The sequence below is a fragment of the Oncorhynchus masou genome, chromosome 29 (assembly GCF_036934945.1).
Source record: "Oncorhynchus masou masou isolate Uvic2021 chromosome 29, UVic_Omas_1.1, whole genome shotgun sequence".
Lineage (NCBI taxonomy): Eukaryota > Metazoa > Chordata > Actinopteri > Salmoniformes > Salmonidae > Oncorhynchus > Oncorhynchus masou.
Window position 1 is genome coordinate 46961394 of NC_088240.1, and position 14084 is coordinate 46975477.

Below are 14084 nucleotides of genomic sequence, written 5' to 3' on the forward strand. Positions count from 1 at the left end.
TTAAAAAAATGTCAGCGAAGACACTTGCCAGTTGCTCGGAGTACATGTCCTGGTAATCCGTCTGGCCCTGCGGCTTTGTGAATGTTGACCTGTTTAAAGGTATTTTCTCATTTTGGCGGCGGAGGGCGTGATCACACAGTCGTCCGTTACTTGCCTCGAAGAGAGCATATAAGTTATTTAGCTCGTCTGGTAGGCTCGTGTCACTGGACAGCTCTCGACTTTGCTTACCTTTGTAGTCTGTAATAGTTTGCAAGCCCTGCCACATCCGACGAGCATCGGAGCCAGTGTAGTACGATTCAGTCAAGCTGGATTTCTTATAGCTTCCAGGTTAGAGTCTCGCTTCTTGAAAGCCACAGCTCTACTCTTTAGCTCAGTGCGAATGTTGCCTGTAATCCTTCTGGTTGGGGTATGTACGTATAGTCTGTGACCAACAGATGCATATCTGTATTCAGTCATATGAAATCCATAGATTTAGGCCTAATGAATCTATTTCAATTGACTGATTTCCTTATATGAATTGTAACTCAGTAAAAATGTTGTGTGTTTTGTTTATTTTTGTATATGTATATCAATTTCAATCTGTCAGTGCCACTGACTGGCTAACTTGCTAGCTAGCTAATCGCTATCTCTTAGCTATCATATTTTATCACAAGTATTGTGATAGCAAACAAATTATTTGCTGAATATTTTAAACAGTTATTTTTTGGTGATGACATTGCGTGTCTTTTAATACCAATGTGTATGGCAATATAGTAGCGTCACTGTTAGTAAGCACAACAGCTAAGGTAGAAACAATAAGACTTGACTTCAAAGCAAAACTTCAATTTTGCAGATAGATACACTTCCCCTAACCATGGTGTTTGAAGAGGCTGCATTGGGAAGAGGATGCCTCAACACCCTGAAAAGATGTTTGTGGTGCACACACTATTCACACTTTTTTTGAGTGATAAATAAGTGTATCATCTTCAAGCTTGAAAAGGTAAGCAAATGCATGTTATTCTCATAAATGTAGCCAATACATTAATTCTTTGTAACAATTAGAAATGTAATTTCTTTAAACTAGCAGCGAGTTCATGATCATGTGTTGTTTCTAGAAAGAAAGAGATAAGGAACAATCACATTTCAACAACAAAAATGTTGTCCTCCCCTGATTCAGAATATAGCGTATTCATAGTCATGGACGCTTTAAAACCTCTTTGGGATAGGGGGAAGCATTTTCACGTCCGGATGAAAAGCGTGCCCAAAGTAAACTGCCTGCTACTCAGGACCAGAAGCATACAGGATATGCATATAATTGGTATATTTGGATAGAAAACACTCTAAAACTGTTAAAATAATGTCTGTGAGTATAGCAGAACTTATTTGGCAGGCGAAACCCCGAGGACAAACCATCCAGGAAATTTTCTTTTTGAGGTCACTGTGGTTTCTATTGGTAACTAGATTTATGAGGCATCTGGTTACAGTTCCTATGGCTTCCACTAGATGTCAACAGTCTTTAGAAATTGGTTGATGTTTTTCCTTTGAGAAATGAAGAAGTACAGCTGTACTTTCTAAGTGTCAAGCCAAGTGGACTCTTTTGTTTGGTGCGCACGACATGGACCTCGCTCCACCTTGATTTTATCCCCTATTGAACACAGTATATTCCGTCTTAAATTTGAGCGATTATTTATGTTTTAGGATACCTAAAGTTGGATTAGGAAAGTTGTTTGAAATGTTTGGACCAAGTTTACAGGTAACTTATTAGATCATTTGTAGTCATGTTGGGCGAGTTGAAAGCAGTGTATTTCTGAATCAAACGCACCAAATAAATGGACATTTTGGGGATGTAAAGAAGGAATTTATTGAACAAAATTACCATTTGTGATGTTTCTGGGACATATTGGAGTGTCAACAGAAGATCTTCAAAGGTAAGACATGAATTATATCGTTATTTCTGACTTTCGTGTCGCACCTGCTTGGTTGAAATATGATTTTATGTGTTAGTATGATGGGGTGCTGTCCTCAGATAATCACATGGTTCGCTTTCGCCGTAAAGCCTTTTTGAAATCGGACACGGTGGCTGGATTAACAAGATGTTAAGCTTTATTTTGGTGTATTGGACTTGTGATTTTATGAAAGTTAAATATTTCTAAGAATTTAATTTGAATTTTGCGCTCTGCAATTTCACCGGATGTTGGCGAGCGGAACGTCTAGCCATAACAGGTTTTAAGAGCCATTGAAGATTAAAATCTGGGTCAAAAAAACATAATAAAGAAATGAATTTGACTGTTTCTCCATCCTACCTGATTCAGAATATATCATTTTCATAGTAATGGCTTGGTTCAATAGCTATTGATGAGAGAATACTGAATAACAACCAAATATCCAATATAAAACACATTTTACCTAGGTTGCTAACTTTACACCTCGCCAGAGAATGGCTCATTAAAAATATATCTCTTAGCTTTCACTTCACAAATAACGTAGTAATGTACCATTTCAAGAGACCTATCCATTTTCTGCAGTGTCTAACCTAGGTAACTAGGCCTTGGCTACATTTTCCACCACAGTTGACTACAGCATATGTGACACAGGTTGGCGAGGTCACACTGATTCTGAAAGAGGTTTTAACATTCTAGACAAAGACAATAAGGGTCAACTTTGAGTGAAATTACATGGATTTAATAAAATAAGTAATGTCTGACAAGTTCAACAAAATATACACATTATAAACATGTTGAAACACCTGACACAAAACAAAATATACACTATATATACAAAAGTATGTGGACACCCTTTCAAATGAGTGGATTTGGCTATTTCAGCCACATCCCTTGCTGACAGCTATATAAAATCGAGGACACTGCCATGCAATCTCCATAGCAAAACATTCTCCATAGACAAACATTGACAGTAGAATGGCCTTACTGAAGAGCTCATTGACTTTCAACATGGGACTGTCATAGGATGGCACCTTTCTAACAAGTCAGTTTTTAAAATTTCTGCCCTGCTCGAGATGCCCCGGTCAACTGTAAGTGCTGTTATTGTGAAGTCTAGGAGTGACAACGGCTCAGCCGAAAAGTAGCAGGCCACACAAGCTCACAGAACGGGACCTCTGAGTGCTAAAGTGTGTAGCGCATAAAAATATTCTGTCCTCGGGTTGCAACACTCACTTCCAAGTTCTAAACTGCCTCTCGAAGCAACATCGGCACAAGACCTATTCGTCGGAAGCTTCATGAAATGTGTTTCCATAGCCAAGCATCCACACACAAGCCTAAGATCACCATGCCCCCGTGCACAAAAGGAGGTCTATACAGAAATGGTTTGAGATCGGTGTGGAAGAACTTGACTAGGCTGCACAGTGCCCTGACCTCAACCCCATCGAACACGTTTGGGATGAATTGGAACGCAGACTGCAAGCCAGGCCTAATCAGTGCCCGACCTCACTAACGCTCTTGTGGCTGAATGGAAGCAAGTCCCCACAGCAATGTTCCAACATCTAGTGGAAAGCCTTGCCAGAAGAGAGGAGGCTGTTATAGCAGCAAGGGGGTGACCAACTTAATGCCCATGATTCTGGAATGAGATGTTTGACAAGCAGGTGTCTGTCCACATACTTTTGGTCATGCAGTGTACATAATACAAACAATGCAGTAACTATACCTGAATACATATAGTGCTCTTTTGATATAAAATAAATAGAATCTGAGGGTAACAGCACAGTTTATTCTGTTCATGTCAGACACTGGCTAGAATCTAGCAAAAGAAGTCCCGTTCCATTGAATTGACCCCAAATCAATCAATCACAGATATAGGAAAACTGGTACATGGACAGGTTTACGTTATACTTTGGACAGGTGTATTTTCACGTCAATATCCAATGGCAAGTGTCAGTTTTTCATCTCTCCTGGACAGACTACATAAATATACATGGTAGCATAGATCTGTCAAAATACAACGGGATGCATGGGATAACAAGCAGCATTAGTTCTGGTGCTTTAGAAAAACCACAATTTCGCAGATGTTAGCACTTTTTTTCCCGAAGGGGAGTGGACATTTTGCCCATAGACTTGCCCGTAACTTGAAAGTGAGATTGTGAAGCTCTTCGCTCCGGTTTTGATCCTCATTCTCTAAACACCCAGAACATCATCAAGTATCTGACCAATTATGCGAGACTATAGTTCTGGGTTAACTGAGATGAATCATTCCTAACACTTAACACCTCCAATACAGCATCAACATTCTGAGTGAACCCCCAGTGTGGTTTTCCTTTATCTGCAACTGTTAGAATTTGGGCCAACAAGTTCATATACTGTAGCCTAAACTCAATTCATTAATTAATTGTAAGGGCTGACATCAAATAATCATTAACATAAACATACCATTGATGTTACCAACTATGCACGGGACAGATCTGTTTATAAATACTCCAGTTATTACAATTAATTTGTTTTAGAATGTTGCAGCCTACACAAAAAAGCAAATTACTGGCACATTAATGCATTATAAGTGAGCTGCATGGCCCATGGACAGGTTCTGTGTCCCAAATGGCACCTTATCCCTTATATAGTGCACTACTTTTGACCAGGGCCCATATGGCTCCCTCTGGTCAATGGGAATAGGGTGCCATTTGGGAAGCAGAATGTGTGTTTTGTAAATTACAAGTACAAGGATGATTCCTCATACACAGTGCACTTTCTGGAAAGTGACTGGAATATCAACTTAAAAATTAAGAAATGTTTTCCCATTTAGGAAAAACACTTAATTGACATTACTACTCCTCTTGACACAACTGTGCAACCTGCCTTTCACTCACTGGTGATAATGTCAGTTTACTAGATAAAATTATATAAAATACTGTATGTCTACAGAACTGGAGCCCATGAGGTACCTCTGCATGATGCCCATGATCTTTGGTGGTTAACCATCTAAGATCATGGACATTGTGCAGAGGTGCCTCATGGACTCCAGCTTGACAGTGAAATATCACACAGCACCAATGTTCAGTCTATTATTTTGTCCCTGATTTGAAAAAGGCTTTCTTCACTCCAACAAAGTGCTCAAAACACCTATACAGACAATCACTCTGTGGTTTCAGCTATCTCTGTGCCGTCCACAAGCAAAGTGTGGATAATGCCATCTCGCCTCTTTCCACTGCTCACGGCCTTAATGCAACAGTCATGGTCGCTTAGAGTGAAGTGTGTCTCAGTACCGTCTTCCACAAACTCCCCCTGTGAACAAGATGGAGATTAACAGATTTCAGTAAAGTTTCATGTAATGTAAATATTATACATAAATTAAGAGTGTATGGAGGGATATAAAGGGCCAATATGATTTTAAGTGGGCTAGGAGGTTAGGAGTGGTGCATTTCCCTGTTTTATTGCATCTTGTTTATAAAATCAAATAATGTTAATTAACCTCAATTTTGTTCATAGAATCATCTCATACATTTTCTAATGGTATCAGCTTTTGAAAAAAATATTTTGTGTTAAAATAATCAAAATGATATGTGCCTCATTTGCATTAATACACTGGGTGTATTTAATATATTAATACATTAACATAAAGGTGTGGAACAGGGCTGCAACCACCAAAAATTACTTTGTCTAGGCCTACAGTACCTGCATATACCAGTGCTGTCTAGACTGACTCATCAATTACCATTGTTGTCACGTTCAGTTACATAATTCAACAAATGTGTCAATATACCCTTGGATTAAAAATCAACACACTTGGCTCTAGACAACGTCGATACATACATTACATTTTTTGCGAGATGAGCCATAATATCACTATAATCCAAGTGTTCATTTTCAGAAGTTGCTTTCATAACAGCACATTAATTTGTAAACATTTCAACTATATTAAATTATTACTTAATTAAATTCCAAAAAAATGAACACCCATCAAAATAAGGTAACTTTCTTCTCTTTCTTGTGATGTAAGTGTTGAGATGATGAGTTAAATCTACAACAAAGCTTGAACATTCTTATCGATCCAACAGAAAAACAACGCATTCCATTGAGCCCTTGACAGGATGTGCTTGACAGGACATTACAAAAATGTCTGCGGTTGTAACGTTAATGGGGAAATACTAAAGGCACGAACAAGAGTATGAAAGAGTCGCAGCTGCCATTTGGCCAACTGGCAAGTGTCTTCACTGACATTTTCAACCTCTCCCTGTCTGAGTCTGTAATACCAACATGTTTCAAGCAGACCACCATAGTCCCTGTACCCAAGAACACTAATGTAACCTGCCTAAATGACTACCGACCCGTAGCACTCACGTCTGTAACCATGAAATGCTTTGAAAGGCTGGTCATGGCTATAATCAACACCATTATCCTAGAAACCCTAGACCCAACCCAATTTTCATATCGCACCAACAGATCCACAGATGATGCAATCTCTATTGCACTCCACACTGCCCTTTCACACCTGGACAAAAGGAACACCCATGTGAGAATGCTGTTCATTGACTACAGCTCAGCGTTCAACACCATAGTGCCCTCAAAGCTCACCACTAAGCTAAGGAAACTGGGACTAAACACCTCTCTCTGCAACTGGATCCTGGACTTCCTGGATCCTGGACTTCCGGGCCGCACCCAGGTGGTAAGGGTAGGTAACAACATATCCGCCACGCTGGTCCTCAACACGGGGCCCCTCAGGGGTGCATGCTCAGTCCCCTCCTGTACTCCCTGTTCACTCATGACTGCACAGCCAGGCACGAATCCAACACCATCATTAAGTTTGACACAACAGTGGTAGGCCTGATCACTGACGACAATGAGATAGCCTATAGGGAGGAGGTCAGAGACCTGACCATGTGATGCAAGGACAATAACCTCTCCCTGAACGTGATCAAGACAAAGGAGATGATTGTGGACTACAGGAAAAGGAGGATCGAGCACTCCCACATTCTGATCGACGGGCCTGTAGTGGAGCAGGTTGAGAGCTTCAAGTTCCTTGGCGTCCACATCACCAACAAACTAACAGGGTCCAATCACACCAAGACAGTCGTGAAGAGGACATGACAAAACCTATTCCCCCTCAGGAGACTGAAAAGATTTGGCATGGGTCCTCAGATCCTCAAACGGTTTTACAGCTGCACCATCGAGAGCATCCTGACGGGTTGCATCACTGCCTGGTATGGCAACTGCTCGGCCTCCAACCGCAAGGCACTACAAAGGGTAGTGAGCACGGCCCAATACATCACCGGGGCCAAGCATCCAGCCATCCAGGACATCTCTACCAGGCGGTGTCAGAGGAAGGCCCTAAACATGGTCAAAGACTCCAGCCACCCTAGTAGTCATAGACTGTTCTCTCTGCTACCGCATGGAAAGCGGTACCAGAGCGCCAAGTCTAGGTCCAAGAGGTTTTTAAACAGCTTCTACCCCCAAGCTAATCAAATGAGTATTGTGATATTATTTCTTATTTCTATGCACATTTTCCAACTCCAAACTATACAAACTTGAATGCTTATTGAATGGAATTATTTTCAGGTGATATGTATTTGTGTAATGAGGGATTGTGTGGCGAAATTGAATAACACTTACATCAAGCAGTACATAATTATTAGGCAGCTTCATTACCTCAGGTAAAATGGGCCAAAAAATTGATTTAATTGACACTGAAAAGTCAAACATTTTAAAATGCCTTTCAGGCGGATGAAGCACTCTTTAAATAGCTAAACTATTGAGGCGTGACCACCGGACAATCAAACGTTTTGTTGCGAATCGTCAGCTGTGGCGCAAAAAAATGCATGGAGAAGAAAAGGCGCAAATTGACTGCAAAGCCACCAGGAACCCATTATCCTCCAGTGCCACCATATTCCAGAACTGCAACCTACCTGGAGTGTTCAGAAGTACAAGGTGTCAAGTGCTCAGAGACATGGCCAAGGTCAAGATGCCAGAAACACGACCACCACTGAATAAGATTCACAAGTTGAAGCATCAAGATTGGGCAATTTTTCAAAGGTTTTATGGACAGATGAAATGAGAGTGACTCTTGATGGACAAGATGGATGGGCGCGTGGCTGGATCAGTAATGGACACAGGGCACCACTTCAAGTCAGGCGCCAGCAAGGTGAAGGAAGGGTACTGGTATGGGCTGCTATCATTAAGGATGAGGTAGTTGGACGTTTTCGGGTTGAAGATGGACTGAAACTCAACTCCCAAACTTACTGCCAGTTTCTGGAAGATACCTTCTTCAAGCAGTGGTATAGGAATAAGTCCTCAGCATTCAAGAAGGCCATGATCTTTATGTAGGACAATGCTCCATCACATGCATCCAAGTACTCCACTGCTTGGCTAGCCAGCAAGGGCCTCAAAGATGCCCCAATAATGACCTGGCCCCCTTCCTCACCTGACTTAAATTCTATTGAGAACTTGTGGGCCCTTCTCAAATGTGAGATTTACAGTGAGGGAAGACAATACACCTCTTTGAACAGCATTTGGGAGGCTGTAGTTGCTGTAGTTCAGCGAAGTTGATCGTGAACAGATCAAGAAACTGGAAGGCTCATGGCAGTTATTGAAAAGAAGGTCACTGAATATTTTTGAAGGGCCAACATTTTTATTTAATTGCCATTTTGTGTTACTTATTTGTTACACTTACTGAAATGTTGAATAAACACGTGAGTTGGGAGAAATTATTTTTGTAATTTAGTTGCCTAATTCTGCACACTAATAGTTGCCTAATAATTGTGCACACTTATATATTCCCCGAGAAAGACAAAACTCAACTCTCCTTTGTTAAACATTCTGGTTTGAGGTTCAATAACATTTTGGATTGACTGAGAGCATTGTGTTTGTTCAACAATAAAATTAATCCTGAGGAACACAATTTGCCAAAATTGTGCACGCAGTGTATTTGCACTGCCCACCCTACTCCCTCTACACTGCTGCTTCTCTCTGTTATTATCTATGCTTAGTCACTTTAATAACTCTTCATACATGTACATATTACCTCAGTTACCTCGACACCAATGCCCCCACACATTGACTCTGCACCGCTACACCCTGTATATAGCCCCGCTATTTTAATTTACTGCTGCTCTTTAATTATTCGTTATTATTTCTTACATTTTTTAAAAACATATTTTCTCAACTGCATTGTTGGTTAAGGTCTTGTAAGTAAGCATTTCACTGTAAGGTCTACACCTGTTGTATCCGACGCATGTGACAAATATAATGTGATTATAATAAAAGCAATCAATCCAGCAAGATTTAAGTGACAAGTCGATTTTGCACCCCTCAAACAAACACAGGAAATAAACAGATTGCCCGGTAGACGGGGCATCCGCGTTTTACTATTTCATCTTTTTGCTAAGTGATTCTCAGCATGATTGGAGGGAAGATGCTTACCGCTGTCTCCATTTTTTGTCCATTACACCAAATATCCATAGTGTCTTTCTCTGTGGAAAGAGAAATAACACATATTAGGCAAACATCAATAAAATACTTCAGGATACACAGAATGAAAGCAGCGCATATTGTACTCCTGATTGATGATCACCATGAGAACAAGCCTTTAAGATAGCTGTGACTTGGTTTCTGCCAAAGTAAAGCATTTTTCTTAGGCTATGTTCAGATAAGCTTTTGAGTGATTTCAAAGGAGCGTGAGTCAAAATTACCAATAGAACTGAAAATTAACCTGGACTTCTCCAGTCTCTTTCAAATGCTCTCCTGCTATCCTTTTCGAGATGGCATTGTGTTGGTTATGGTAGTAGGCCTAACTAAATTTAATGTGTTTTCCTTCAGTGTTATTTTTCATGTAATTATTTAGAGAGCACATTCAATTAAACTGTCCATTTAAAGTAGATGTGACTTAAGGGTAGTGTGCGTAATACTTCAATTGTTTCTGAGAGCAAGGGTGATGGACTCAGGGATTTTTATGCCAGTGAAATTCGTGGCTGGTCCACCTAAGTGTTTTTTTCGGGTCACCTAAATCCAAACAGTGGGGGGGGGGGGCCTTTCAGTGTAAACTGAAACAACTAAAACCAGATATAAAGTATGTAGAAAAGATAATGACCTACAGTTGAATAGAATAGTAGAAAAATGTATTTTAAAACAGAAAAAAAAATATCCGCTCCATGGAGAAATATGTAGAATTGCAGGAAATTGGCCTAAAAATTATTTAAATGATCTACACCGCCAAGATGGGGGCCTCTACAAATCAGCCGCGTCAACGACCGCGTCCATTTTCACTCCAACCAGTTGCTTCTCTCTATGAATACTTGGACAGGGTTGCCAAATACAATCAAGGAACACATAAAATTAACTGCCTACCAACACAAGTGGATCCTGAGCTTGTAAAGTGGAGACGTCAAAGAACGTCAAGTAAATATTGCTGTAGAAACCTTGACTTTGGAGACAGTGTCGTGTTTGTTACCAAATGCATTTGCAGTGGTTAATTAATGATAAATAAGTTAATTGTTTCCCCCCACAGTTTGCCAAGATGATTAGCTAGCCACTTAAAATGGTTTACAGTCAGGCAATTGCTTCTACACTATTTTGCAAGCGAGCGTGACGCTGCCGTATCCGTGGCGCTACCGTGTCAATAAAATGTGTCCAAAAATGACGTGGTGTCTTCAGTTTTTTACATTTTTACACGCAATGGTAAAATAGATGTATTTTTAAAGGTGTTTTCAGATTCTATTAAAACAGATAGTGAGAGTATAACAGTGGGGAAAGTAGGCCGGATTCGAACCTATGCTGACACTGTAGACGTGCCAGAGGCTGCGTTATTACTGCTAGACCGGCCAACCCATCTGAGCCATTTCTTAGAAAAGGGGACAGTTTCACCTGATATCTGAACTTATTTGAGCAGTGGTGTAGAGGACAGGTGGCAAAGTGCCAAATGAAGAAGAAAAATAAGGATTTGGCCTTAGAATTGAGCACCTGGAGCATTTTTTTTTTTTTTTTTTTACAATGACGGCCTATCTCGGCCAAACCCTCCCCAAACCCGGAAGACGCTGGGCCATTTGTGTGCCGCCCTATGTGACTCCCGATCACAGCCAGTTGTGATACAGCCCGGGATCGAACCAGAGTCTGTTTTTTGAAGCCTCTAGCACTGAGATGCAGTGCCTTAGACTGCTGTGCCACTCGGAAGCGCAGAGTTTTAGGTGAGAGGTGCCTTGCTCAAGGGCACAACAGCAGGTGATGGCATCTCCATTTGCCAGCTCTCATCCAGCTCTTGGTTTTTTCCTCAGACTTAGGATTGGAACTGGCAACCCTCTGGTTACTGGCCCACCTCTTTAACCTCTGGGCTACCTGTCTTTCCCAGTCTGGAACAGTTACAAGGCCTACAGTTTTCCATAAGCCCTAGGATGGTGGTGTGGAGTTTAGAGGCTATAAAAATAACAGCCTCATCCATGACATACCACCAGTGGAAGATAAGTGTTGGTATTCTGGTGGTCTTTGTTTTGAATGTTGAGGTGCGCTAATTTTAAGGGTTGTAGCATAAAGAAATAAGCTAACACTATACTAACCACACTAGGAGTGAATGTTTTTAGTCATGCCCACTCTGTTCAATAGTGAACCATCAAAGGTACTATAGCCTAGCTAATGCAATGGTAATTGTCAGTTCCATATCCTCAAACTAACAAATGCAACAACCAATAACCGAACACATGGGTTTGTGACAAGTTCATAGATTTTTTTGCACCATTGCCTGTCATTGTGTTAGGACAAGTCAGACCTAACATTACCATGGGGCATTTTAAAAACAGTGAAGTTTATTTTGAACCCATCTATTTCACTTTGAAATTCCAGAGTGGCTGACATAGCCTACCAGTATTCAGATAGGGTAATTGAGTAATTTGATGTAATTTATATTTTATGGGAGGTGCTTTGCAAACATCCACAAAATACAAATATTGCCACAGCAATCTTTGGCACTTTGTAAATAAATCTCAATGGCTCAAAAAGACAGGCAGTGTTCAATATCAGTTTCCCCTTATAGTGGTTGACACACTGTATGTTTGCATTAAAAGCTGGGGAGAGGAAATGGACACATATGTCACATATCTTACCCAGGACGACCCTGCAGTCGATGCCGTCCAGGTTGAGCAGCCAAGTGTTGGTGACTTTGGAGCGGTTCTCCATGTACGTTTTCAGGCTCTTTCCATTGATCTCCAGGGTGTATTCGTAAGCAAAGCCGCTCACTGCGTCAATGTTAATGGTCGCTTTGGTGGCCGCACTTCCTACATTGAAGGTCTCCTTTCCCACCAGCTTGAACATCCAGTCTCTTCTTACAATTTCCTGGGCAAAGGGACAAATGCAAGAGGTCCAATAATTCAGTGTGATTCTATGTTATTGTCATACCGTTATAATATTAGACCTATATTCAAAATGCCTACATTTACTTGACACTACCCGAGTAGTAATTGTAAACAAATATAATATAATATATATATACACACATATACACACACACACAACATGGCAAAGACTGACATGTCAAATGGTTCTCTGAATGTGACTGCCATTGAGGGAGATCAAGAGAAGCTACCACTCAATCTCAAACAGAGAGAGGGAGTGAGTTTAGTGAGTGGGAGAGATTCTCCGAGTTTGTTGATGCTTGACGTTTTGTCTGCTTGTCTAATAAATAGGGTTAAGTGTAACGTAACTATTATTTATCAAGTTTTACCTTTCCGTCTATGTAGATTACCCTTTTCCCCGTGGTTGTGCCATGTTCAAACTCAATCCGATGGACTCCATCGCTCAGGGCCACTTCCCACACTCCTACCAGGTCGCCCGACATTCTGACCTCCTCACTGGCCCGCTTTGGCCACCAACTCTAGAACATTGAAACAAGATTAACTAAACTTTTCAAAGGGGTCACGACATAGCATGGTGCCAGAGCGAAATAAATCTATTAGAAGGACCTAGCTACGTTAGCTAGTTAATTTGAGTAACCACAGTGACGTTAGCCTGGAGATCATTTAGCATATTATATAATTTAGCTAGCTAACTTTAGTTAGATTAACGTTACTCTTAGTTACAAATTAGTTATTAAGGAGCCTGCTTGCTAGCTAGTTAGCTAACGTAGCTAACTTAACCATGACACTGATAGCCAAAGCTAGCTAGCTAGCTAGCTAACGTTAGGCTTACCTTTCAGTACCTTGCTAGCTCCGTTTCAGGAACGGTTTACTAGCTAGAAAGCTTCCTACTGTAAAAATATAACAATAGTTTAGCTAGTTCGCTAGCTATATCTACACGTAAAGTGCTTGTTTGTTTATAGGACATCCACAGTTTGCTTCAGTTCAGCAACGCATCAAAACAACCAAAACTGATACGTTACTATGGAAACCATGCCACGTGACAGACTAGGAAGAGAAGAAACTGCCAGATGCGTCAAAATAGCCAGGATGTAAACCCGCACTGGGGAGCCAAATTTGAAAAGGAACTATATGTAGGCTACTGATTGCATACAAATGCCTATTTCCGACTGTGTACATGTAAATCAAAATATGTTTAATGATAAACAGAGCTTGACCAGTCAGCCTCCAACCTGTCAGCCTCCAACCGAGTTAATACATTTCAAATCAAATTGTATTAGTCACATGCAATACAACAGTGAAATGCTTACTTAAGAGCCCCAAACCAACACTGTTTTTATTTTTAGTTCACCTTTATTTAACCAGGTAGGCCAGTTGAGAACAAGTTCTCATTTACAACTGCGACCTGGCCAAGATAAAGCAAAGCTGTGCGACAAAAACAACAGCACAGAGTTACACATGGGATAAACTAACGTACAGTCAATAACACAATAGAAAAATATGTATACAGTGTGTGCAAATGAAGTAAGGAGGTAAGGCAATAAGTGGCAACCATAGTGGCAACTTAATTACAATTTAGCAATTAACACTGGAGTGATAGATGTGCAGATAAGGAAGTGCAAGTAGAAATACTGGTGTGCAAAAGAGCAGGAAAACATATGGGATGAGGTAGGTAGATGGTTGGTTGGATGGGCTATTTACAGATGGGCTGTGTACAGCTGCAGAGATCAGTAAGCTGCTCTGACAGCTCATGCTTAAACTTAGTGAGGGAGATATGTGTCCAACTTCAGTTATTTTTGCAATTCGTTCCAGTTATTGGCAGCAGAGA

The 14084-nt window shown here is 40.7% G+C and overlaps 1 protein-coding gene across 1 annotated transcript; it reads right to left on the reverse strand.

The window, feature by feature from the left end:
• Nucleotides 1-2634: 2634 nt before the first annotated feature.
• Nucleotides 2635-13287, reverse strand: LOC135519916 (fas apoptotic inhibitory molecule 1-like). Its single transcript, XM_064945131.1, has 5 exons — nucleotides 13089-13287; nucleotides 12625-12774; nucleotides 12008-12236; nucleotides 9339-9388; nucleotides 2635-5207 (listed from the first exon to the last, which is right to left on the reverse strand). The coding sequence occupies exons 2-5, from the start codon at nucleotides 12736-12738 to the stop codon at nucleotides 5058-5060; spliced, it is 543 nt and encodes a 180-aa protein (XP_064801203.1). The 5' UTR covers nucleotides 12739-12774; nucleotides 13089-13287; the 3' UTR covers nucleotides 2635-5057.
• Between the last annotated feature and the right edge of the window lie 797 nt (nucleotides 13288-14084).

Excerpts from the sequence above, each read along its gene's own strand:
- LOC135519916 (XM_064945131.1), bottom strand. The coding sequence starts at position 12,738 with ATGTCGGGCGACCTGGTAGGAGTGTGGGAAGTGGCCCTGAGCGATGGA. Across the intron at positions 12,237-12,624 it reads TAATCTACATAGACGGAAAG|GAAATTGTAAGAAGAGACTG; the intron begins GTAAAACTTGAT and ends CCCTTTGCCCAG. Across the intron at positions 5,208-9,338 it reads GACAAAAAATGGAGACAGCG|GGGGAGTTTGTGGAAGACGG; the intron begins GTAAGCATCTTC and ends TCTTGTTCACAG.